General features: G+C 44.0%; 2 protein-coding genes across 2 annotated transcripts in view; both read right to left on the bottom strand.

Annotated features, from left to right (window-relative positions):
* The window catches only part of LOC125725336 (NACHT, LRR and PYD domains-containing protein 12-like), a 248,178-nt gene extending 233,225 nt beyond the window's left edge, over positions 1–14,953 (bottom strand). Inside the window, exons 1-5 of the mRNA XM_049002196.1 lie at positions 14,803–14,953; positions 12,609–12,716; positions 11,531–11,638; positions 11,102–11,194; positions 8,573–8,846 (exon numbers count right to left, since the gene is read on the bottom strand). Of these exons, the coding sequence (XP_048858153.1) occupies positions 8,573–8,846; positions 11,102–11,140 (313 nt within the window). The 5' untranslated portion in view covers positions 11,141–11,194; positions 11,531–11,638; positions 12,609–12,716; positions 14,803–14,953. The remainder of the gene's footprint in view (positions 1–8,572; positions 8,847–11,101; positions 11,195–11,530; positions 11,639–12,608; positions 12,717–14,802) is intronic.
* Positions 1–24,224, bottom strand: part of LOC125725332 (protein NLRC5-like) — a 554,938-nt gene that overhangs the window by 440,379 nt on the left and 90,335 nt on the right. Inside the window, exon 13 of the mRNA XM_049002177.1 lies at positions 22,789–22,962. Coding sequence (XP_048858134.1) covers positions 22,789–22,962 — 174 coding nt within the window. The remainder of the gene's footprint in view (positions 1–22,788; positions 22,963–24,224) is intronic.

Below are 24,224 nucleotides of genomic sequence, written 5' to 3'. Positions count from 1 at the left end.
GCCAGCACATTTCTCTCTAGAATCCCTCGATAGTCTTGAGATTTCATTGTACCCTGCACAGATTCAAGACACCCTGTGCCAGATGCAGCAAAGCAGCCCCAGAACATAACAGAGCCTCCTCCATGTTTCACAGAAGGGACAGTGTTCTTTTCTTGATATGCTTCATTTTTCCGTCTGTGAACATGGAGCTGATGTGCCTTGGCAAAAAGTTCAATTTTTGTCTCATCTGTCCATAGGACATCCTCCCATCTTTGTGGCTTGTCCACATGTAGTTTGGCAAATTCCAGTCTGGCTTTTTTATGACTTGTTTTCAACAATGGTGTCCTCCTTGGTCGTCTCCCATGAAGTCCACTTTGGCTCAAACAACGACGGATGGTGCGATCTGACACTGATGTTCCTTGAGCTTGAAGTTCACCTTGGATCTCTTTAGAAGTTTTTCTGGGCTCTTTTGTTACCATTCGTATTATCCGTCTCTTTGATTTGTCATCAATTTTCCTCCTGCGGCCACATCCAGGGAGGTTGGCTACAGTCCCATGGATCTTAAATTTCTGAATAATATGTGCAACTGTAGTCACAGGAACATCAAGCTGCTTCGAGATGGTCTTATAGCCTTTACCTTTGACATGCTTGTCTATAATTTTCTTTCTAATCTCCTGAGACAACTCTTTCCTTCGCTTCCTCTGGTCCATGTTGAGTGTGGTACACACCATGTCACCAAACAACACAGTGACTACCTGGAGCCCTATATATAGGTCCACTGACTGATTACAAGATTGTAGACACCTGTGATGCTAATTAGTGGACACACCTTGGATTAACACGTCCCTTTGGTCACATTATTTTCAGTCTTTTCTAGGGGTACCATCATTTTTGTCCAGGCCTGTTTCATGAGTTATTTTTTTTTATTAATTCTGTTGAAGCATGGTTGAAAATCAATGTCTGACTTTTATTAGTTAAATTTCATAGAATTTTTATTTATTATTACTTTTGTCAGATTCAAGTTATTTCTGTGACCATTGTGAGTTTTTCTTTCATTGACTGAAGGGTACCAACAATTTTGTCCACGTGTCTATGATACCTCTTTGTCAGAAATCATCTGTTGGGGTTCATTGTCATGCTCATGAGATATATATATATATATATATATACATACACACACGAAAAACACTGAATGGCCTTGCACCAGAATCCCTTAGTAACCTGCTGCCCTTATACAACCCTCCTTGCTTTCTTCATTCTCAAGGAGCACTATATCTGTTAGTACCAGGGTAGAAAGAGCTACGGCAAGCTGCAGAGCTTTCTGTTATAGAGCCGCTCAGCTGTGGAATGGTCTTCCACCAGATGTGTGGGTTTCAGGCTCACTCTCAATATTCAAGTCTAGACTAAAAACTCACCTGTTTAGTTTAGCGTATAGGGACTCTAGTTCTAGCTCTAGCTAACTGCTCACTCCCAGTCAGACCTATAGTGTGAGGTGTAGAGCTGGGTGGGGATCGGTGCCATTGGCTTTGGATAAACTGGACTGTCAGTGCTGTTATAGGACTTGAACTAATGTTAATGTGAATACATTTTCATGCTCCCCGGTTGCCCAGAGGAGGATGGGGTCCCCTTCCAAGTCTAGGTTCCTCTCAAGGTTTCTTCCTGCTAGAGGGAGTTTTTCCTTACCACTGTCGCCTCAGGCTTGCTTGGTTGCGGTTCGGGCCAGTTATATGTAAAGTGCTTTGTGACAGTGACTGTTCATAAAAGCGCTATATAAATAAAATTGAATTGAACTGAATTGCTGTCACTCTAGCTTCACACCCCCTTGTGGAATTGGAGTGCTGACATTTCAGGGACCCCCCATGCCTGCGTTCCCACCTGCCTCTCCCTCCTACTTATGCTGCCATAGCCATATCTGCTGGAGCTTACATACTGCACTCGTCTAACTCTTTGCACTGCATTGGGTCTCCCCTACTTTGGCTAATTGCACATTTTATTTCCCCTCCTCCTCCTGGGCTATGCTGCCTGGAGACCTCAAATTATCAAGATATCCTGCCTACCCTGCTGCCTGCGACATCTCCACTACCTGTAACACCTTTCCAGCCTGCTCGCCCTTCTGCCTGTGACGCCCTTCCGGCCTGCTCACCCTTCTGCCTGTGACGCCCTTCCGGCCTGCTCGCCCTTCTGCCTGTGACACCCTTCCGGCCTGCTCACCCTTCTGCCTGTGATGTCCTTCCGGCCTGCTCGCCCTTCTGCCTGTGACGCCCTTCCGGCCTGCTCGCCCTTCTGCCTGTGACGTCCTTCCGGCCTGCTCACCCTTCTGCCTGTGATGTCCTTCCGGCCTGCTCGCCCTTCTGCCTGTGACGTCCTTCCGGCCCGCTCGCCCTTCTCCCTGTGACGCCCTTCCGGCCTGCTCGCCCTTCTGCCTGTGACACCCTTCCGGCCTGCTCGCCCTTCTGCCTGTGACACCCTTCCGGCCTGCTCGCCCTTCTGCCTGTGACACCCTTCCGGCCTGCTCGCCCTTCTCCCTGTGACGCCCTTCCGGCCTGCTCACCCTTCTGCCTGTGATGTCCTTCCGGCCTGCTCGCCCTTCTGCCTGTGATGTCCTTCCGGCCTGCTCATCCTTCTGCCTGTGACGTCCTTCCGGCCTGCTCGCCCTTCTGCCTGTGACGTCCTTCCGGCCTGCTCGCCCTTCTGCCTGTGACGTCCTTCCGGCCTGCTCGCCCTTCTGCCTGTGACGTCCTTCCGGCCTGCTCTCCCTTCTGCCTGTGACGTCCTTCCTGCCTGCTCACCCTTCTGCCTGTGACACCCTTCCGGCCTGCTCACCCTTCTGCCTGTGACGTCCTTCCGGCCTGCTCGCCCTTCTGCCTGTGACGTCCTTCCGGCCTGCTCGCCCTTCTGCCTGTGACGTCCTTCCGGCCTGCTCGCCCTTCTCCCTGTGACGCCCTTCCGGCCTGCTCGCCCTTCTGCCTGTGACGTCCTTCCGGCCTGCTCGCCCTTCTGCCTGTGACGTCCTTCCGGCCTGCTCGCCCTTCTGCCTGTGACGTCCTTCCGGCCTGCTCTCCCTTCTGCCTGTGACGTCCTTCCTGCCTGCTCACCCTTCTGCCTGTGACACCCTTACGGCCTGCTCGCCCTTCTGCCTGTGACACCCTTCCGGCCTGCTCACCCTTCGGCCTGTGACGCCCTTCCGGCCTGCTCACCCTTCTGCCTGTGACTGCTACTGTACTACTGTTCGCCCTGCCATCTAAAGTGGCTCGAACACTTGCTTGTCATCACCTCCATGTCCCCTGCTTTGTGACTCAAATGTTGAGATTGAGACAATGTGAATTGAGATTTCACCATCTTGATCATTTGACTTCCTCTGCTGCCCCCTGGAGGATGGGCTCCCCCTTGGAGTCTGGTTAGGGTTAGGGCTTCCTCTGCTGCCCCCTGGAGGATGGGCTCCCCCTGTTAGTCTGGTTCCTCCCAAGGTTTCTTCCTTCTAGGGAGCTTTTCCTTGCCACTGTTCCCTTTTGACTTTCTCACTGAGCACTTTGCTGTAAAGCACTTTGAGAGAATGTAATGTGGAAACACGCTATATAAATAAAACTGAATTGAATTGAAATTGCATTCTGTGTTTGGGTGGAACTCATTAAATTTATATTTATTACGATATTTTTAAACCAAAATAACACATATATATATATTTTTCACTTACCGCCCATCCCTAATCAACAATACACTAATCGGAGAGCTATCAGTCCTGTGAAAAAGGCTTTTCGAAGAAATGTTTGTTTGAATGATTTATGAATAATGATGCTTCATTCATCCCCATGGGGAAGTTGTCTTTTCGGCCCTCCCATATTGCTCTCCAAGAGACACACGACACATATACAGGTGAGAGGAAGTTTGGGGTCACAGCACAGGGTCGGCCAGCATCCAGCCCCCTGCAGCTCAAGGACCCAGTGATGAGATCACTCTGCCGGCCAGGAGATATGAACCAGCGACCTTCCGCTCATGGACAGAGTCGAACCCAAAAAGTCATGCACCACACCCAGAATTTACAGAAATGCTTCCTACAGCATCCAGAACTGAAAAGAATATGAGTGTTTTTCCCACTACTAATGAAACCTGGACCATTATGTATGAGGCTGCATCTTTGGTTATTTGTTATACAAACGATGGTCATGGAAATCTTGTCTTTTTTGTTTTTACTACATCAATAACTTCAGTTAATATCCATCCATCCATTTTCCAAACTGCTTATCCTGCCAGGTCGCGGGGGTCCGGAGCCTATCCCAGAAGCAATGGGCACAAGACAGGGAACAACCCAGGATAGGGGGCCAGCCCATCGCAGGGCACACTCACACACCAGTCACACACACATGCACACCTACGGGCAATTTAGTAACTCCAATTAGCCTCAGCATGTCTTTGGACTGTGGGGGGAAACCAGAGGAAACCCAGGCGGAGACTCAAACCCGGGTCCCAGGGGTGTGAGGAAACAGTGTGAATCACTGCACCACCATGCCGCCCCTACTTCAGTTAATATAAAATCTAAAAATCCTAGTTATTGATACGAGGGTAAAAAATTATACATATATTTTATATTTTAAAGAATCTTAATCTTTATACTGCCAGACTAGATGTGTCGTCACATCCTCAGCCAGGAGCAGCTGTGGCCAGCAGAGGCCGCCAGTGAGCAGCCAGAGACAGCAGTCATACAGAAGCTCCCAGCTCTGGGCTCCATCACATGAACACACCTGCTGACAATAACACTCACATACCACTTATACACCCTGTGGATAAAGAGCCCTCACTGTTTCTATAGCAGGTTAGGATGCTCTGCCTGTGATCAGAAGGCAGACTGGATGGGAACGGAAACCTCACTTTTTTGTTTGTTACTGCATCACTACCTTCAGTCATTATAAAGTCTGTGGTCCAGATTAGCTACTGCTATAGAAACAGCTGCAGTCGAGATTATCAAAATAATAATATTCATCAGACATTTCAAACAATATTCATATATTACTGCCAGACCAGACATGATTTCCCATCCCCACATCACTTACAGAGCCGTCCTGGAGTTCTTGACCACAGGCAGCAGCCTCCTATGCTCTTTATCTGATCTGATGAATTTCTTCAGATCAAACTCATCCAGCTCCTCATCTGACATCAGCATCACAAAGGCCAGAGCTGAGTACTGTGCAGGTGAGAGGTCATCTGCTGAAAGGCTTCCTGAATTCAGGTATCTTTCTACATCATTTACTAGAGAATTGTCACCCAGTTCAACCAGACAGTGGAACAGGTTAATAGTCCTTTCAGGGGATATATTCTCCTCTATTTTCTCCCTGATGTATTTGGCTGTTTTACAAATGTTATGTGAGCTGATTCTTGTCTGTCCCAGTAGTCTTTGTAACAGAGTCTTACTGGAGTGTGTTGAGAGGCCCAGGAGGAAGCGGAGGTAGAGGTCCAAGTGTCCATTCTTGCTCTCTAATGCCTGATCCACTGCAGTCTTCAGCAGGTCATCTGATGAGTTTGACAGAAACACGTATAAAGCAGCGAGATACTCCTGGATGCTCAGATGCACAAAGCAGTACACCTTCTCCTGATACAGCCCATATTCCTCTTTAAAGACTTCTGTGCACACTCCAGAGTAAACTGAAGCTTCAGTGACATCAATGCCATTCTCTGTCAGATCTTGCTCATAAAATATGAGATAGCCTTTCTCAAGGTTGTCAAAAGCCAGTTTACCAAGTTTCAAAAATAATTTGTTGCTGTATTCCTTAAGCTTGGTTTCACAGTTCTTCATATACTTGTCATTTTTTAAACTGGACTGAAAGATCATGAAGTGTGTGTACATTTCAGTCAGAGTCCCTGGAATTTCCCTCCTGTCAGTCTCACTAAAAAGCCTCTCAAGGACAGTGCCTGAAATCCAGCAGAACACAGGTATGTGGCACATGATGAAGAGGCTCCTTAATGATTTCACATGTGTGATAATCCTGCTGGCCAGACTCTGATCCCTGAATCTCCTCCTGAAATACTCCTCCTTCTGCGCATCACTGAACCCTCGTATCTCTGTCACCCGGTGGAGGCACTCAGGAGGTATCTGATTGGCTGCTGCTGGCCGAGAGGTTATCCAGAGGAGAGCGGATGGAAGCAGATCCCCCTTAATGAGGTTAGTCAACAGCACATCCAGTGACATTTTCGTTGTTACATCAAACCAGCTCTCATTGTTCTGAAAATCTAGAGGAAGGCAACACTCATCCAGACCATCAAAGATGAACAAGACTTTGTACCTAAACAGCTCAGTGGATTGAAATGATTTCAGTTCTGGGACAAAGCGGTGAAGTAGTTCAATCAGACTGTATTCATCCTTAATCAAATTCAGGACCCGGAAAGGAAGAGCAAATATGAAGTGAACATCCTGGTTTGCTTTTCCTTCTGCCCAGTCGAGAATAAATTTCTGCACGGAGACTGTTTTCCCGATACCTGCCACTCCTTTAGTGAGTACGGTTCTAATAGGTGTCCTACGCCAACATGAGGGTATAAATATATCATTGCACTTGACTGTAGTATCTTCTGTTCGCCTTTTCTTGGATGCTATTTCAATCTGTCTCACTTCATGTTCATCATTGACTCCTCCAGTCCCACCTTCAGTTATGTAGAGTTCTGTGTAAATCTCACTGAGAAGTGTTGGCTGTCCTCCCTTAGCTTTCCCTTGAAATACACGCTCACATTTCTGCTTCAGGTTACATTTCATCGTGCTGGACATGAGCTCCCCTGAAGAAAAATGAGAGGAAAATGTACTAATTCTCAACATGATCCTGAACAGTGTGGTAGGAGGATTAAAACACACAACATTAATCCCAACATGACAACCTTAACCCCTACACAGAGCTAACCTTAACTATAAGCCGCCAAAAAAAATATGAGACTTTTGGCATGTTTAGTTTTTGATTGCATTCACAGTTGTTACGGGGGATCTGAGAAATGTTCTCCGCACTGTAAAATTAACAGGGTTTTTTTTTTTGGGATATCTAATCCCCCAACCCCCGCACAGACACTTTCCGAGACACTTTTCGCTATTTCATTGTATTAAAATTAAGCTTTAAATTCCAGCCCTACGAAAGCATCACCACCGGCGCCCCCTGCCTGAGGCAAAGTGAAATTGGCTGGCAAGTCGGCGCCCCCTCAGAAGGTGGTGCCCTAGGAGAGCATCACCACCGGCGCCCCCTGCCTGAGGCAAAGTGAAATTGGCTGGCAAGTCGGCGCCCCCCTCAGAAGGTGGAGCCCTAGGCGGCTGCCTATGTCGCCTATAGGACTGACCGGCCCTGGCTGGGGGGGCATTAAACCCAGCCAATAACAGCAACTAAGTCAGATTATAACTTTCTAAACACAAAGTAAACAGCAAGAGAAATGACAGCTGGCTGGCATTCATGCACAAAACCTCCTTCAATGAGCACGTCGCTCACATGATGATGCTGTTTGCTATGCATATAAAACTAATCAGACTATTAGAAATGCAGAGGATTGATTTAAACTATTAGTTAAAAAGGGGGATGGGAACAGAAAAGCATTTTATTTGCCTATTACAGTTTACTACCCTGAGACAGACACAGTGGACGGTTCATGCAGGTGCAGCAGGACACGTTAAAGATAAAGTGTATTTCTGACAATGATGCTGTAGGTTATTCCCCATCCCAAACACCTGAAAAGTATTAACGACTTTCCCTAATGAATTTACGCTGAGAGTAACTGACATTAATTCTAGCTATTTATTACATTAGCAAATGCTGAATTATCCAAGGTAAGCTAGTAACACTCTGCCCTTACGGACCACAGACAGTAACACAGTAATTACTCTGATTAGTGATAATTACCTCTGTCTTTTTCCTGTTTTTCCTCCTCTCCTCTTCCTCCTTTTCCTCCCTGGGCACCGGAGGGCTTCAGTCTCTCTGACATGATAGTGTCTGTTTGAATTACATACCATTAATCGTATCACACGCTTATCAATCGTATCAATGTCACTTCCGGTGTGATATGGGGGGGGGGGGGGGGGAACCGGGCAAAGCAAAAAAATCGTTCGTTTAATAAGCTTTTATAATTAGAAAATAATAGTGCAAAATAGCAGCAAATCAATATAGTAAAAGTCAAAATCTTAATTTCCCCCCCCCTCCCCGTTCTACCCCTTTGGAAAGGACGGCCCCCCCCTGGCATTTTCCTGTACTGCCTCTGCCACTGGCTGCCCTGATATATAGGGTTAAATTCAATGTATTTTTATATAGCGCCTTTCACTACCCAGTCCACGGTGCTTTACATGGGCATGTTGGGATACATTCCTGTAACATTTATACAGAATAATTCTAAAACACAGAAAAGAAAAGACAAAGAAATAAAAGAAAGAAAGTCAGAAGACAAAGGAGGAGAGAAACAAAAACTCCCAAGTAGAGAGAAAAAAAACCTCCGGGGGTCAGAGGTCACCTGGCACTTCTGTCTTCAGCATCGGTATCTAACTGTTCACCATTTTCCTTATAATGCTAAATACGATACTTATTTTTCAAGAGCTTAAAAAGGTTACATTTTAGTCTTAATATAAGGTTAAATATATGATTACCCTTCTGCAGGTCTTCATTCAGTCTCTGGACAAGGTCATTCAGGTTCATATTCTTCAGGATTTCAAGCGTGACTTTGAGAGCACCGACTTCACCATAGGAACGTATCATTAGGTCAGTGAAATCAATTATATCCAAGACCTTCACCCGACTATAAGGAGGGAGCTTTGAATCTTCATATCTTGTGTTACTCAGTTTCCATTTAAACTTCTTCAGGTCGTCATCACTGAGCTCCTCCAGATAACCCAGCAAGAGGTCGGCGAGCGAGGTCTGGGTCTGCAGAATGTCGGAGATGAGTCCATGAGACTCACAAACCCGTACATGTCACTCCCACACATGTACTGACCTTTCTGTTAACAGAAGGCAGGTTTCCTGCTCACAGTTTTATATGTCTGCAGGAGACACCTGCTGTGATTCTTTCATTACTATAGAAAGCACAAGTGAGTGTTTATTTTCCGTATTATTGTTAAACCTCTATTTAACCAGGTTAGTCCATTGATGTTTAAAATTTCGTTTAAAAGAGAGACCCGTCCAATTGAAATAGCAATAAAAATTGTTCAAGTCGCAACAGAGCACATTAATACAATGACGTCAAACACAAAATACACTAAAAACATCATGTTGAGACAGCATCCAATATAGTTATACATATTTTGTATTAAGTTATGCTGTTCTGCTACAATATATCATTAACATTTCATGCAGCATAATATAGTAAGAAAGTAGCCTGAGGAAGAACACTGCAGTGAGTGAGTTTTCTGTCTGCTAAGTTATTCTGTTCTGTTATTTACATCTGTAACATTTGGTGCAGTGCGGTATGGTAAGGAAGTAGCCTGAGGAAGAGCACTGCGGAGAGTGAGCTAAGTTATTCTGCTCTGTTATAGTATGTCTGTGACATTTGGTACAGTGTGGCATAGTAAGCAAGTAGCCTGAGGAAGAGCACTGCGGAGAGAGAGCTTTCTGTCTGCTAAGTTATTCTGTTCTGTTACAGTACGTCTGTAACATTTGGTGCAGTGCGGTATGGTAAGGAAGTAGCCTGAGGAAGAGCACTGCGGAGAGTGAGCTTTCTGTCTGCTAAGTTATTCTGTTCTGTTATAGTACGTCTGTAACATTTGGTGCAGTGCGGTATGGTAAGGAAGAAGGCTGAGGAAGAGCACTGGGGAGAGTGAGCTTTCTGTCTGCTAAGTCATTCTGTTCTGTTACGGTACGTCTGTAACATTTAGTGCAGCGCAATGCGGTATGGTAAGGAAGAAGGCTGAGGAAGAGCACTGCGGAGAGTGAGCTAAGTTATTCTGCTCTGTTATAGTATGTCTGTAACATTTGGTACAGTGTGGCATAGTAAGCAAGTAGCCTGAGGAAGAGCACTGCGGAGAGAGAGCTTTCTGTCTGCTAAGTTATTCTGTTCTGTTACAGTACGTCTGTAACATTTGGTGCAGTGCGGTATGGTAAGGAAGTAGCCTGAGGAAGAGCACTGCGGAGAGTAGGCTTTTTGGCTGCTAAGTCATTCTGTTCTGTTACAGTACGTCTGTAACATTTGGTGCAGTGCGGTATGGTAAGGAAGAAGGCTGAGGAAGAGCACTGGGGAGAGTGAGCTTTCTGTCTGCTAAGTCATTCTGTTCTGTTACGGTACGTCTGTAACATTTAGTGCAGTGCGGTATGGTAAGGAAGAAGGCTGAGGAAGAGCACTGCGGAGAGTGAGCTAAGTTATTCTGCTCTGTTATAGTATGTCTGTAACATTTGGTACAGTGTGGCATAGTAAGCAAGTAGCCTGAGGAAGAGCACTGCGGAGAGAGAGCTTTCTGTCTGCTAAGTTATTCTGTTCTGTTACAGTACGTCTGTAACATTTGGTGCAGTGCGGTATGGTAAGGAAGTAGCCTGAGGAAGAGCACTGGGGAGAGTGAGCTGTCTGTCTGCTAAGTTATTCTGTTCTGTTACGGTACGTCTGTAACATTTGGTGCAGTGCGATATGGTAAGGAAGTAGCCTGAGGAAGAGCACTGCGGAGAGTGAGCTAAGTTATTCTGCTCTGTTACAGTATGTCTGTACCATTTGGTGCAGTGCGGTATGGTAAGGAAGTAGCCTGAGGAAGAACACTGCAGAGAGTGAGCTTTCTGTCTGCTAAGTTATTCTGTTCTGTTACAGTACGTCTGTAACATTTGGTGCAGTGTGGTATGGTAAGGAAGTAGCCTGAGGAAGAACACTGCAGAGAGTGAGCTTTCTGTCTGCTAAGTTATTCTGTTCTGTTACAGTACGTCTGTAACATTTGGTGCAGTGTGGTATGGTAAGGAAGTAGCCTGAGGAAGAACACTGCAGAGAGTGAGCTTTCTGTCTGCTAAGTTATTCTGTTCTGTTACAGTACGTCTGTAACATTTGGTGCAGTGCGGTATGGTAAGGAAGTAGCCTGAGGAAGAACACTGCAGAGAGTGAGCTGTCTGCTATATTCAGCAAGCTTCAGCTGAAAATAGTTATCCATGTTATGAAGTTAAGCTTTCCTGTCTTTTGGTGTCTGGTATTTATGGCCTTAACAACATACACCATATGCTGAAACCTCCTCATTGGAACAGTGAGCCATCGCTTAGATGATTATGGTTGTAAAGCACCAGGTCCCATGTATTGCAGTCCGACTCTGTAATAATCAAAAGCAGAAGTAATGTTAGCTTTATATTCAAAATCCAGTTTATAGGTTATATCTGTCACCCAAAGGATACCAGTCAGTTTTTAAACCACAAGTAGAGATGTGCACTGATCATTTGGACTAACAACTGTGGGCCGTATTCTACTGTGTGCTTAAGGTTAAAAAAAGAATGTAGCCATCGAATTGAGGACTTTAAAGCACTTTTCCATCTACATGCTCTGGAGGACTGTATTTGTCACGGACCAGAGCCCAGCGGCCCATAGCTGTTCCCAGTTAGGAATTACCTCCTTCTTTGAATTGTTTGCACCTGTTGGGTTCATTACTCACCTTATTAGGTGCTTTCACACCGAAGTTCTGGAACCTGGTCCTTGTTTACAGGTTCTTGGGCTGTCTGGACCAGGGACTTTTGTAGATCCTGGCCACTTCTGTCTGTCACTGTCACACTGCACAGCAGGAACTGAGAAGCAGAGCTGTCACTCAGTCACGGAAGTGATTGTTCACCATAAGTCAGCACTTTCATTTCTCAGGGGGAGCAGTTTAACATTTTATTTAGTGAAGATTCAAGACTCAAGATCGGCTTATTATCAACACAACAATATACACAGTACACGGTGTATTGAAATGTCGTTCCACACATGTTTTTATCATAAGGATAAAATATGTTTGGCAAATATTCAATTGAGGTGTGCAACTAACTTTAAGTTCAGAATGGAATATAGATTTTCCGTAAGATTTCTTGTGTGTGCAACCCTGAACACATACATTTTTGTATTTCACCTGAATTGACTTGTATAGAAAACAACAGAATACAATTGTTAAAAAGCAGAAACTTCAACCAACATGAAATCACCAATAAATGACTTCTATTTATTCAACATTTTATAAAATGCATACTACGTTTAAAAATTTCCAGCTTTACGGACAGAACAGCCACTCTGTTTAAATTTTTTTATGTCATGTTTCAGTACAATATTCAGTGTGTAGTGATTTTAAAACATATGACATAGCATGAGATACCATCAGTATTAACTGGTCTATATTCTAATGCAAGGATGAGAATTTAAAGATGTTGTCACGCCCACACAGGCGGGAACCACCAGGTGTACATGGTTCGAGATAAGGAGAGGGAGGATAAAGACCATCAAGTCACACCAGCCTGCCGTGAAGTATTGCTCTGATGTTATCAAGCCTTACCGAGCGTTTACTGGTCTATCGTCTTCCCCTGATTCCTAACCTGATCCGTTTACCCCGTGTTTGTTCCTTACCCATCTTACCTTCCTTTTCCAGACCCGTTCCCGAACCTGACCCGTCTTCCCCGCCGAGCCCGGCACGTCTCATTCCCGCTCCCCTGTGTGGTCTCGTCCCGTGCCTCAGTGTAGGACTGATTCCCCGGCTCCCGACTTACCTGCCCGTCCAACGACCTCGCCTCTCGCCTGTCCCTAACTGTGCTTCTGCCTGGCAACCAGCAATATGGTTTGCAATACTGGATCCGAGTCTTCCTATCCAGGGTTTCCTGACAGATGCGGTGTGTCAAGTTAAATAAAGTAATAATGAAAACAATTGCAGCAAAAAGAAAAATAGCGATCTTGCAGGTAACACTGATTACCCCCTAATACAGACCAAAAGAGAACGTCCTAAGGACGACCTCAGGACATATTGCTATTGGCTGGGTATGTGAAACATAGCACAGTGCATTAACAGTGCTCATTATAAAAGGTAATGACCAACAACAGCATACAGACCAAAAGAGGACGTCCTAAGGACGACCTCAGGACATATTGCTATTGGCTGGGTATGTGAAACACAACACAGTGCAATAACAGTGCTCATTATAAAAGGTAATAACCAACAACAACATACAGACCAAAAGAGGATGTCCTAAGGACGACCTCAGGACGTATTGCTATTGGCTGGGTATGTGAAACATAGCGCAGTGCATTAACAGTGCTCATTATAAAAGGTAATGAACCAAACACAGCATACAGACCAAAAGAGGACGTCCTAAGGACGACCTCAGGACATATTGCTATTGGCTGGGTATGTGAAACATAGCGCAGTGCATTAACAGTGCTCATTATAAAAGGTAATGACCAACAACGGCATACAGACCAAAAGAGGACGTCCTAAGGACAACATAAGAACATATTGCTATTGGCTGGGTATGTGAAACACAACACAGTACATTAATAGTGCTCATTATAAAAGGTAATAACCAACAACGGCATACAGACCAAAAGAGGACATCCTAAGGACGACCTCAGGACATATTGCTATTGGCTGGGTATGTGAAACACAACGCAGTGCATTAACAGTGCTCATTATAAAAGGTAATAACCAACAACGGCATCCAGACCAAAAGAGGACGTCCTAAGGACGACCTCAGGACATATTGCTATTGGCTGGGTATGTGAAACATAGCGCAGTGCATTAACAGTGCTCATTATAAAAGGTAATAACCAACAACGCCATACAGACCAAAAGAGGACGTCCTAAGGACGACCTCAAGACATATTTCTATTGGCTGGGTATGTGAAACACAACACAGTGCATTAACAGTGCTCATTATAAAAGGTAATAACCAACAACGGCATACAGACCAAAAGAGGACAACCTAATGACGACCTCAGGACATATTGCTATTGGCTGGGTATGTGAAACACAACGCAGTGCATTAACAGTGCTCATTATAAAAGGTAATAACCAACAACGGCATACAGGCACAAAAGCATCTGTTCCGGAGCACACATATGAATAAGGAACTTGTCGGTAATAATTAGCCTACAACACGCTACCTGAACAGCCACCTGTAGGGTATCCACATAACCCAAAAGGGGTTTGTAACTCTGTTTAAGCATACTACATTTGAACAGGATCCGGTGATATCATGGTCTAAGCCACCAATTTGGCTCTAGTTTACTACAAGAGGAAAAATTCAAGTGCTTATTTCCACACCTTAGCCACCTGTTGGGGGATTTGCAGACCCCAATTGAAAATAATGGAACTTTGATTAGTTCACTGGGGTCTGCTTGGCCTGGGGCCATAAAACACCCTAAATGTCATTCTGTCATGAAAAACCTCATCATTTCTCCTAAAGAGACCCAATTCTATATATTAAAAAAAGACATAAAAAAATGAGTTACATGACATTTTTGGTAAAGCCCTGAATGAAAGATGCCCTAGCCACCTATTGGGGATGTTCATGCCTCAATTGAAAACAATGGATTTTGATTAATTCACAGATGTGTGCTTGATCTGCAGCCACAAAAGTGCCCTAAATGTCATCTTATCTTGATTTACAACTGTTAACACCTCCTAAAGAGACCCAAGTAAATAGTTCAAGTCATAAAAAGAGAAACACAACTGTCTGAACTGCTGCATAATGCCTTGAGTGTGGGGCTTTTTAATGTTATTGCTTTTGTTAGTACTTACTTATATGAATCAGAGCGAATAAAATACCCGATTGCCAAATACTGACTGTTAAACTCAAAGCGAGGCTAACATAGCAGAATGCATGCATTTTCCAACAAATACACGCCCGCAAAATTGAGAAAGGATAATATTTATAAATGCATCGATGGAAAATAAAAGTTTATGCCTACCAAGAATTTCAGTACGAGAAAGACGCTGGGGGTCTTTCGCTCACGGCCACGTCAAACAATAACGATTTGCAACATATTGTTCCGTTGCTGTAAAAACAAAGGTATCAGAATGAAATCTTCATGACCAATTGGAGTAGTAACTCAAAATGACTATTTATTATAAACATAGTCAAATAAGCATATTTATTAAGATTACGCAAACGGGCTCCGACTTCTAAACTAAATAGAGAAGTGTGAAGCTGGCAAGAATAAGGCAGAGACTTCCGGTCGCTAGTTCTGCTTATTGTGTCAAAATGAATGTTCGGTTTTCATGCGCGATTAATGCATTCAATAGTAAATTATATGCAAGAATAATAAAAAGTGCTGTGATATATTATACTCGCATCGCCAAATCATTAACATAAATAAAAGTTAATGTAATAATAGATTAAGAAAAATATATACTTAGCTTTTATACCTAATATATTTTAAACATTTCGTTTTTTACACAATTTTTCTTACTTCCTACTTTAAATAAATTTTAACCATCCAAAATGAAAAAGTACGAGAACTGCGCAAATTGTTATGGCATATTTTGTTTCATAAAAGTAAGCATCAGTAAAAAAGTTTGCTGGCAGCAACTGACCAAACGCGAGCGAAGTGAATCGTCAGTGCAGGTCACAGACAGTAAAGGTGCAGGCTCCGCGATACTGGAGGAGGTAACGTCAGCCCCATTGCCATCTCACAATGTCCAGCTTTTGTTGTTTTTTATGTGTCACCATTGCTTGACACTGTGTGATTTTGTGTTAATAAGACTGCATGATGCCATGTCATGCCTGTTAATTCTGCGAAATTATGAACAATCTTATTTTTAAACATACAGTTGAGGCTCACTATTGCTCAGCACAGTGGCATGTTGTGTTACATCTAAAACTAAATAAAAAAAGAAAACAATAAATAAAAACTAAAATACAACCCTAAACTCATTGTTGGTGATGAATTGTGTCACATTCATTTCATTATCTTAGGCATGGCAGTGGCTAGCAGGTAAAAACAGGCTGATGAATATGGACTGTAGTTGAATGAGGACTTATTGTCAAGTCTCTAAAATAGTCCTTGAATTACGTGACTTTTGTAGATAAAATTATGTGTTTAACAACCTGTTAAAATACACCAGAATGTACTGTAGGAAATGGCATCTAACTCATTATGCCCCCCCCCCCCCCCCCCCCCCCACACACACTCTAAATGCTTCTGACGCCCCTGATGCATAAGACAAATGTAAAGGATTGTGTCAGCCTCAGACTTAGTTAGGTACATTCAGCTAATGCTCTCTGAATAGAAACAAATGCCACTTATATAAAATAAGGTTTGGAACTTAGTCCCTCACAATGGGAAATTAGACCTGATTTCACATGGGTCAGATGTTCATGCATAACACAAATGTAAAGAGTCTGTAGGGTTTCCTGCTACTCCAGCCTGTGTTTTTTAAATGCAGTATTCTAAAATGGTGCACGACTTAAATTTAGTCTAATTAAACTAATTTATGTCCATGCCATCATGTGCATTTAGGTATAATGCACTGTATGTGTAAGAAAGTCATACTTCCCGATTTGTGTAGTATGTTTCAGGCCTGCTTCCTGCTACTTCCTGTCCGTCGGTCACTATTGATCTGTACTGGCAGTGTTCTTCTGAAACAGTTGTCTTTTATGGTCTCTCACTGCTGTAAGTAAATGTTGGTGCTGTAATGTGCTGGGAAACTGGAGGAGACCCCACAATGACATGGGGAGAATGTGCAAACTCGACACACGTAACCTAGGTGGAGACTCAAACCCGGATCCCGGGGGTGTGAGGCAACAGTGCTTACCACTGCACCACCATGCCGCCCCCCACTGTCATTTCATAATACAAAATCTGTTTCTTAGTGATGTTTGACTTTATTATGCCTCTGGTTGTAAACTGTAATCTTGTTTCAGCCTCTAAGTTTATACAGGAAGCCATTGTGCATGACTTATAAGCACAGTATCCTTGTATTCTTAAAACGAAGGTATTTCTTTGTCTTATTTTGCCTTTACCTTGGCCTGCAAAATTGGTGAAAATGACAAATATCATTAAATGCGCAACACAATTACTGTAAATGTTTTATGGCCCCTCAAGCCAACAAAAAGAAAAAAAGTACATATACATGAATGTCTCTCTCTGGTTTTCTTTACATAATGTGTCACTCATCTAAAACAGCTCGAATACAGACTCTGGAGCCTCATTTTCCATTTCATTCTCGAACCCGAGGACACTGTCATCAGGACACACATCTATCAGAGTGCCTTCATTTCATATCAAGTCTGTCAGTATCAGATATTCAAAAACGATTAAAATACATCTGACTGGTTTAAATCTGACAGCATTTTACACATAAAATAATCAGTGTCATTCACTTCACCTGTCAGTGGCTTTAATGTCACGGTTGAAGGGTGTAAGTATGCTGAGTCACCAAACTGTGGTTTCATTATGTTACTCAGTCATGCTTTGGGTGATGCTGAAGCAGGACATTAACAGGACAGAACAGAAAGACTTTATTGTCATTGTACAGGGAGGAAATACAGTAAATAGGCATAAATATATATAATGTACATATACAGGGGAGGGGGAAAGCCCCCCCCCCATCAGGATTACATTTATTTACATTTTAGTAAGAGAAAAACTTTTTGTCAAACATACATTCAGAGTAAAAAGGATTATAAAGGTTAAAAAGCAGAGATTTTACCATTTTGCCAGGAGAACCAGCAACACGTCACAGCGACATTGAGGAGTTTATATCAACATAAAACCCTGGATAGAGGGACTCAGTGAATGAGGAGGTGAACCTGTACAGGAAAGTCAGTCCATCAGAGGAGACTCTGTAGAAGGACAGAGCACCAGCCCCCCAGTCCAGATACACTCCTACTCTGCGGGAGCCTGAGGGCCGTATGGGTATGAGAGTCTCTTTATTATTGTGCCGGACAGAGTAACTGTCAGGTTTACACCACAGACTCCATGACTTGTCATTGAATCCAAGCAGACAATCTCTCCATCCTTTCCTCCCGATCCCTTTATAAGTCATTCCTATCCAGGCTCCATCTCCATCCCACTCAGCCTCCCAGTAACAGCGGCCAGTCAGACTCTCTCTGCACAGAACTTCTTTCCAGTCCTCAAATCTCTCTGGATGATCAGGATATGGTTCCTCTGCCCCCTCTGTCACCTTCCTGTTCCCCCCTGACAGAGACAGGCGTCTGTTTGCTGTGTTGGGGTCCAGTGTCAGCTGGCAGGAGTCTGTAGGCAGGAGGAAGAATTATTAATACCATCAGGCCGCCTGTACTTTATGTTTCTGTAGGATAGAAAAGCAGCAGAGCTTCCCGTAACAAAAGGGGAATTCAGGTCTGTTAGGAACCTCAGGAAAGGCCAAAATGCTGCGTGAGCTAAACTAACAGCTTAATTACAGGAAATAAAATTACAAAGCAGCGACATTCATCAGACATATTCACCACAAACATATTTACCGCAAAACTCGGCACCGAAGATTAATACTAAAAGTCAGTGTCTTTACTTTAACGACGAACTTCCTTCTAACCGCTAAAGCCAGTGTTACACCACATTCTGTGACCATGGAATTCTGTGACCCTAGAGGCGCTGCTGCACGTTTGTGAGGTTCCCTTTCACGCTCAGGAGCTCTACCCATTTTACGCAACGCAATTTAATTATGTTCATGCAAAATTTCTAGGAGGCTGCGAGAGTGGGCAGCGCCGTGTATATTTTCCCCGTTTATTCGCTTTTATTTTACTTTATTTTATTTAGTTTTTATTTTAAGTGATCTCCACTTTACACTGTATATAAGGCAAATATCAAAGACATAACTGTGAAAAACAACACAATAGTTCTGCTTCTGTTTCATCATCTTACTTTATGTTACTTAACTGCTGTCTCACATTCTGATACTTACACAACTCTTACCAAATCGGCTGATGCAGCCAATTTTGTGGTGCACCATATCCGTTATTGTAGTGCACTACATTTACTGACACAATTAAAAATAGCATCACCACTCGCCTTGTATAATGGGAGACTCGTACTGGAACTGGAATAAAATGCTCCTTACCGTATTATACTGGACCATCCCGTATTAAAACAGACCTTATTTTCAATGTTCAGTAAATGTAAGGATGCTGGACAAAATGAGACGACAGCTGTCTGAAGTGTATAAACACGATGAACCTGTCTTTTTAAACACCCACGCATCACATTGTTGCCTGTAAATGAATGGTTCATTGTTGCTTGTTCCGTAGCCACACTTGGGTCACAAAATCTGATGAGAGCCCTTTGCCAGAGATACCCTGTACACCCCAGATATGACATCTTTCCAGGATTACAATAGCTACAGAAGTCCTACAGCTGTACAGCATGTCAGTTTTCAGCTCCCCTCCCCCTTCCAGTATAACTTGAGCATGCTGGTGTTAGATGATATATATCTAAAAAAAGGCATTAGTGAGAAATAATTGTTGCTTGTTTTTTAATTCAGTTGTTACATTTATTAAGATTTTGGTTACTGTAATATATTGAACTATATAAAAAAAATGTGAAAACTTATGTATGTTGAATTCACACTTTCATTCTATGGAGGTAATGCTGTAGAACAGCATTGGGGGGAAACCCAATGTCCATGACTGGATTTGGGCACTCCTGGTCTAAGTGTAACAGAGGGAATGTGCCTTTATTTTATATAATTACCCAAAGATTTACCAGAGACTTTTATTTTGATACCTGCTTATGAGGCTGATGTCCCCCATTTTATTTCCCCTTCCTGTGGCTTGAATCCAAGCAGACAATCTCTCCATCCTTTCCTCCCGATCCCTTTATAAGTCATTCCTATCCAGGCTCCATCTCCATCCCACTCAGCCTCCCAGTAACAGCGGCCAGTCAGACTCTCTCTGCACAGAACTTCTTTCCAGTCCTCAAATCTCTCTGGATGATCAGGATATGGTTCCTCTGCCCCCTCTGTCACCTTCCTGTTCCCCCCTGACAGAGACAGGCGTCTGTTTGCTGTGTTGGGGTCCAGTGTCAGCTGGCAGGAGTCTGTAGGCAGGAGGAAGAATTATTAATACCATCAGGCCGCCTGTACTTTATGTTTCTGTAGGATAGAAAAGCAGCAGAGCTTCCCGTAACAAAAGGGGAATTCAGGTCTGTTAGGAACCTCAGGAAAGGCCAAAATGCTGCGTGAGCTAAACTAACAGCTTAATTACAGGAAATAAAATTACAAAGCAGCGACATTCATCAGACATATTCACCACAAACATATTTACCGCAAAACTCGGCACCGAAGATTAATACTAAAAGTCAGTGTCTTTACTTTAACGACGAACTTCCTTCTAACCGCTAAAGCCAGTGTTACACCACATTCTGTGACCATGGAATTCTGTGACCCTAGAGGCGCTGCTGCACGTTTGTGAGGTTCCCTTTCACGCTCAGGAGCTCTACCCATTTTACGCAACGCAATTTAATTATGTTCATGCAAAATTTCTAGGAGGCTGCGAGAGTGGGCAGCGCCGTGTATATTTTCCCCGTTTATTCGCTTTTATTTTACTTTATTTTATTTAGTTTTTATTTTAAGTGATCTCCACTTTACACTGTATATAAGGCAAATATCAAAGACATAACTGTGAAAAACAACACAATAGTTCTGCTTCTGTTTCATCATCTTACTTTATGTTACTTAACTGCTGTCTCACATTCTGATACTTACACAACTCTTACCAAATCGGCTGATGCAGCCAATTTTGTGGTGCACCATATCCGTTATTGTAGTGCACTACATTTACTGACACAATTAAAAATAGCATCACCACTCGCCTTGTATAATGGGAGACTCGTACTGGAACTGGAATAAAATGCTCCTTACCGTATTATACTGGACCATCCCGTATTAAAACAGACCTTATTTTCAATGTTCAGTAAATGTAAGGATGCTGGACAAAATGAGACGACAGCTGTCTGAAGTGTATAAACACGATGAACCTGTCTTTTTAAACACCCACGCATCACATTGTTGCCTGTAAATGAATGGTTCATTGTTGCTTGTTCCGTAGCCACACTTGGGTCACAAAATCTGATGAGAGCCCTTTGCCAGAGATACCCTGTACACCCCAGATATGACATCTTTCCAGGATTACAATAGCTACAGAAGTCCTACAGCTGTACAGCATGTCAGTTTTCAGCTCCCCTCCCCCTTCCAGTATAACTTGAGCATGCTGGTGTTAGATGATATATATCTAAAAAAAGGCATTAGTGAGAAATAATTGTTGCTTGTTTTTTAATTCAGTTGTTACATTTATTAAGATTTTGGTTACTGTAATATATTGAACTATATAAAAAAAATGTGAAAACTTATGTATGTTGAATTCACACTTTCATTCTATGGAGGTAATGCTGTAGAACAGCATTGGGGGGAAACCCAATGTCCATGACTGGATTTGGGCACTCCTGGTCTAAGTGTAACAGAGGGAATGTGCCTTTATTTTATATAATTACCCAAAGATTTACCAGAGACTTTTATTTTGATACCTGCTTATGAGGCTGATGTCCCCCATTTTATTTCCCCTTCCTGTGGCCCGGAGACATGGAATGAGGTAGGAGTGGGTCCCTGTTGTGCTCACTCTATTGTAATAATATCTGATATATATACTTTATTACCAATAACTTCCATCCATCCATTTTCCAAACCGCTTATCGGGGGGTCCGGAGCCTATCCCGGAAGCAATGGGCACGAGGCAGGGATCAACCCAGGATGGGGGGCCAGCCCATCGCAGGGCACACTCACACACCATTCACTCACACATGCACTCCTATGGGCAATTTAGCAACTCCAATTAGCCTCAGCATGTTTTTGGACTGTGGGGGAAACCGGAGTACCCGGAGGAAACCCCACGACGACATGGGGAGAACGTGCAAACTCCACACACATGTGACCCAGGCGGAGACGCGAACCTGGGTCCCAGAGGAGTGAGGCAACAATGCTAAGCACTGCACCACCATGCCACCCCTACCAATAACTTTCCTATGTATAATACAGTTATAAGCATATAGATAGTATTAAGTTTTTATTATATTATTATGAATTATATCATTTTATAATCAGCGATATGGGTTTGTATATTGAGGAGCATGTGGTTAGCAGCCTGGATTAATCTGCCCCCTATGATTGCCCCTGGCAGGGGAGGTGTCCGTTTACCCCAGTACTTTATCAGCCAGTGAACATGTGTTTCTGTGATTGTCAGGAATAAAACTAGGCGGTTCAAACCATCGGGTCACTCCTTTACTTAACCGGCGGACCAGCTAACATCAAACACAACGCAGAGGCCACACCCCGTTCGCCCCGGTTACATAAAGGCATTCACTGGCCAATCAGGGATATTCTCTCATGAATATTAATGAGTGTTCCAGATTCACCCTGTAACATTGCATTTTTAAAAAGAAATCTGACTGGTTGAAATTAAAGATGTACAACTACATCAGAATATATTAACCATCTTACACTCCCACACAAACACAAAGACAATATGAGCAGCTATAAAGTATTTATAAGAAATGTATATTAAAAAAAGTATAAATGAATTAATGGTGTTTTTGATGATGATTTTGATGTTGCGTTTCTCTCATTTGGATGTTTGTCTAAAATGACACAGAAAGTCACAGAAACACAAACATGGAAATCCATCCACACACAGTGTAAAAAGCCACACTAATCACAACAACTGTGTGAATACAACCATAACATAATATTAATGGTATTATTAATAAAACATGCAAACACACTTACATCTCTGTACGCCTGGTCTGGTCCTGCACTCTCCACCGTGATCCACACTATAGGAGAAGCAGAATGACATAGTACTGCTGAATCCATTTCTTTATTGGTGCCTCTTCTTCACATACATGCATAAGTATCTGTAGCGTGTCAGACACACACTCTGTACTCACTTCAGCTTCTCCAGTTTACAGCTGGGATCCTCCAGTACAGCAGAGAGCAGCTTCACTCCTGAGTCTCCTGGGTGATTGTAGCTCAGGTCCAGCTCTCTCAGGTGTGAGGGGTTTGACCTCAGAGCTGAAGCCAGGGAAGAACAGCCTTCTTCTGTGACTCTACAGCCTGACAGCCTGCAGAAAGGAAATCAAAACATTGTTTTATACAGCCGTCTATTTGCATGTAGTTAGCTGTATAAAGTGAGGGAGTGACCAGCAGCAGTGGTTGGCTCTCAGGGGTTTAGTGGCTGCTTGACTGCAAAGATATAACTGTAACACAGTGATCCTACATGACTCACTGAACCTCACCTTTTAATCTGACGTCCTGAAGTCACAGTGAATTAATGGCCATAAATGAGCATTTGATTTCCAAACCAAACCATCGTGACGATGGTGCACCTAAAACCCCAGACACTGGCTGCTCCGTGTTACCCTGCCTTCCGCTCATTTTGTCCTGTTTTCTCTCCTCCCACCTCACCTGTGACCCCCAGACACCGGCTGCTCCACGTTACCCTGCCTTCCTCTCCTTTTGTTCTGTTTTCTCTCCTCCCACCTCACCTGTGACCCCCAGACACCGGCTGCTCCGTGTTACCCTGCCTTCCGCTCCTGTTGTTCTGCTTTCTCTCCTCCCACCTCACCTGTGACCCCCAGACACCGGCTGCTCCGCGTTACCCTGCCTTCCGCTCCTTTTGTCCTGTTTTCTCTCCTCCCACCTCACCTGTGACCCCCAGACACCGGCTGCTCCACGTTACCCTGCCTTCCTCTCCTTTTGTTCTGTTTTCTCTCCTCCCACCTCACCTGTGACCCCCAGACACCGGCTGCTCCGTGTTACCCTGCCTTCCGCTCCTGTTGTTCTGCTTTCTCTCCTCCCACCTCACCTGTGACCCCCAGACACCGGCTGCTCCGCGTTACCCTGCCTTCCGCTCCTTTTGTCCTGTTTTCTCTCCTCCCACCTCACCTGTGACCCCCAGACACCGGCTGCTCCACGTTACCCTGCCTTCCTCTCCTTTTGTTCTGTTTTCTCTCCTCCCACCTCACCTGTGACCCCCAGACACCGGCTGCTCCGTGTTACCCTGCCTTCCGCTCCTGTTGTTCTGCTTTCTCTCCTCCCACCTCACCTGTGACCCCCAGACACCGGCTGCTCCGCGTTACCCTGCCTTCCGCTCCTTTTGTCCTGTTTTCTCTCCTCCCACCTCACCTGTGACCCCCAGACACCGGCTGCTCCGCATTACCCTGCCTTCCGCTCCTTTTGTTCTGTTTTCTCTCCTCCCACCTCGCCTGGGAACATGTTTCCCGCCTCTCACACCCAGAGACGCCGACTCGGAATGAGGACGCCGCTGTTGACCAACAGCCGCCCTAAACTTTCCTCTTCCTGCTGTCATTTTTATTTTTAATAA

The sequence above is a fragment of the Brienomyrus brachyistius genome, unplaced genomic scaffold (genome assembly GCF_023856365.1).
Source record: "Brienomyrus brachyistius isolate T26 unplaced genomic scaffold, BBRACH_0.4 scaffold65, whole genome shotgun sequence".
NCBI lineage: Eukaryota > Metazoa > Chordata > Actinopteri > Osteoglossiformes > Mormyridae > Brienomyrus > Brienomyrus brachyistius.
Note: the sequence above shows the minus strand (reverse complement) of the source record. Positions and strands in the feature narration are given on the sequence as shown.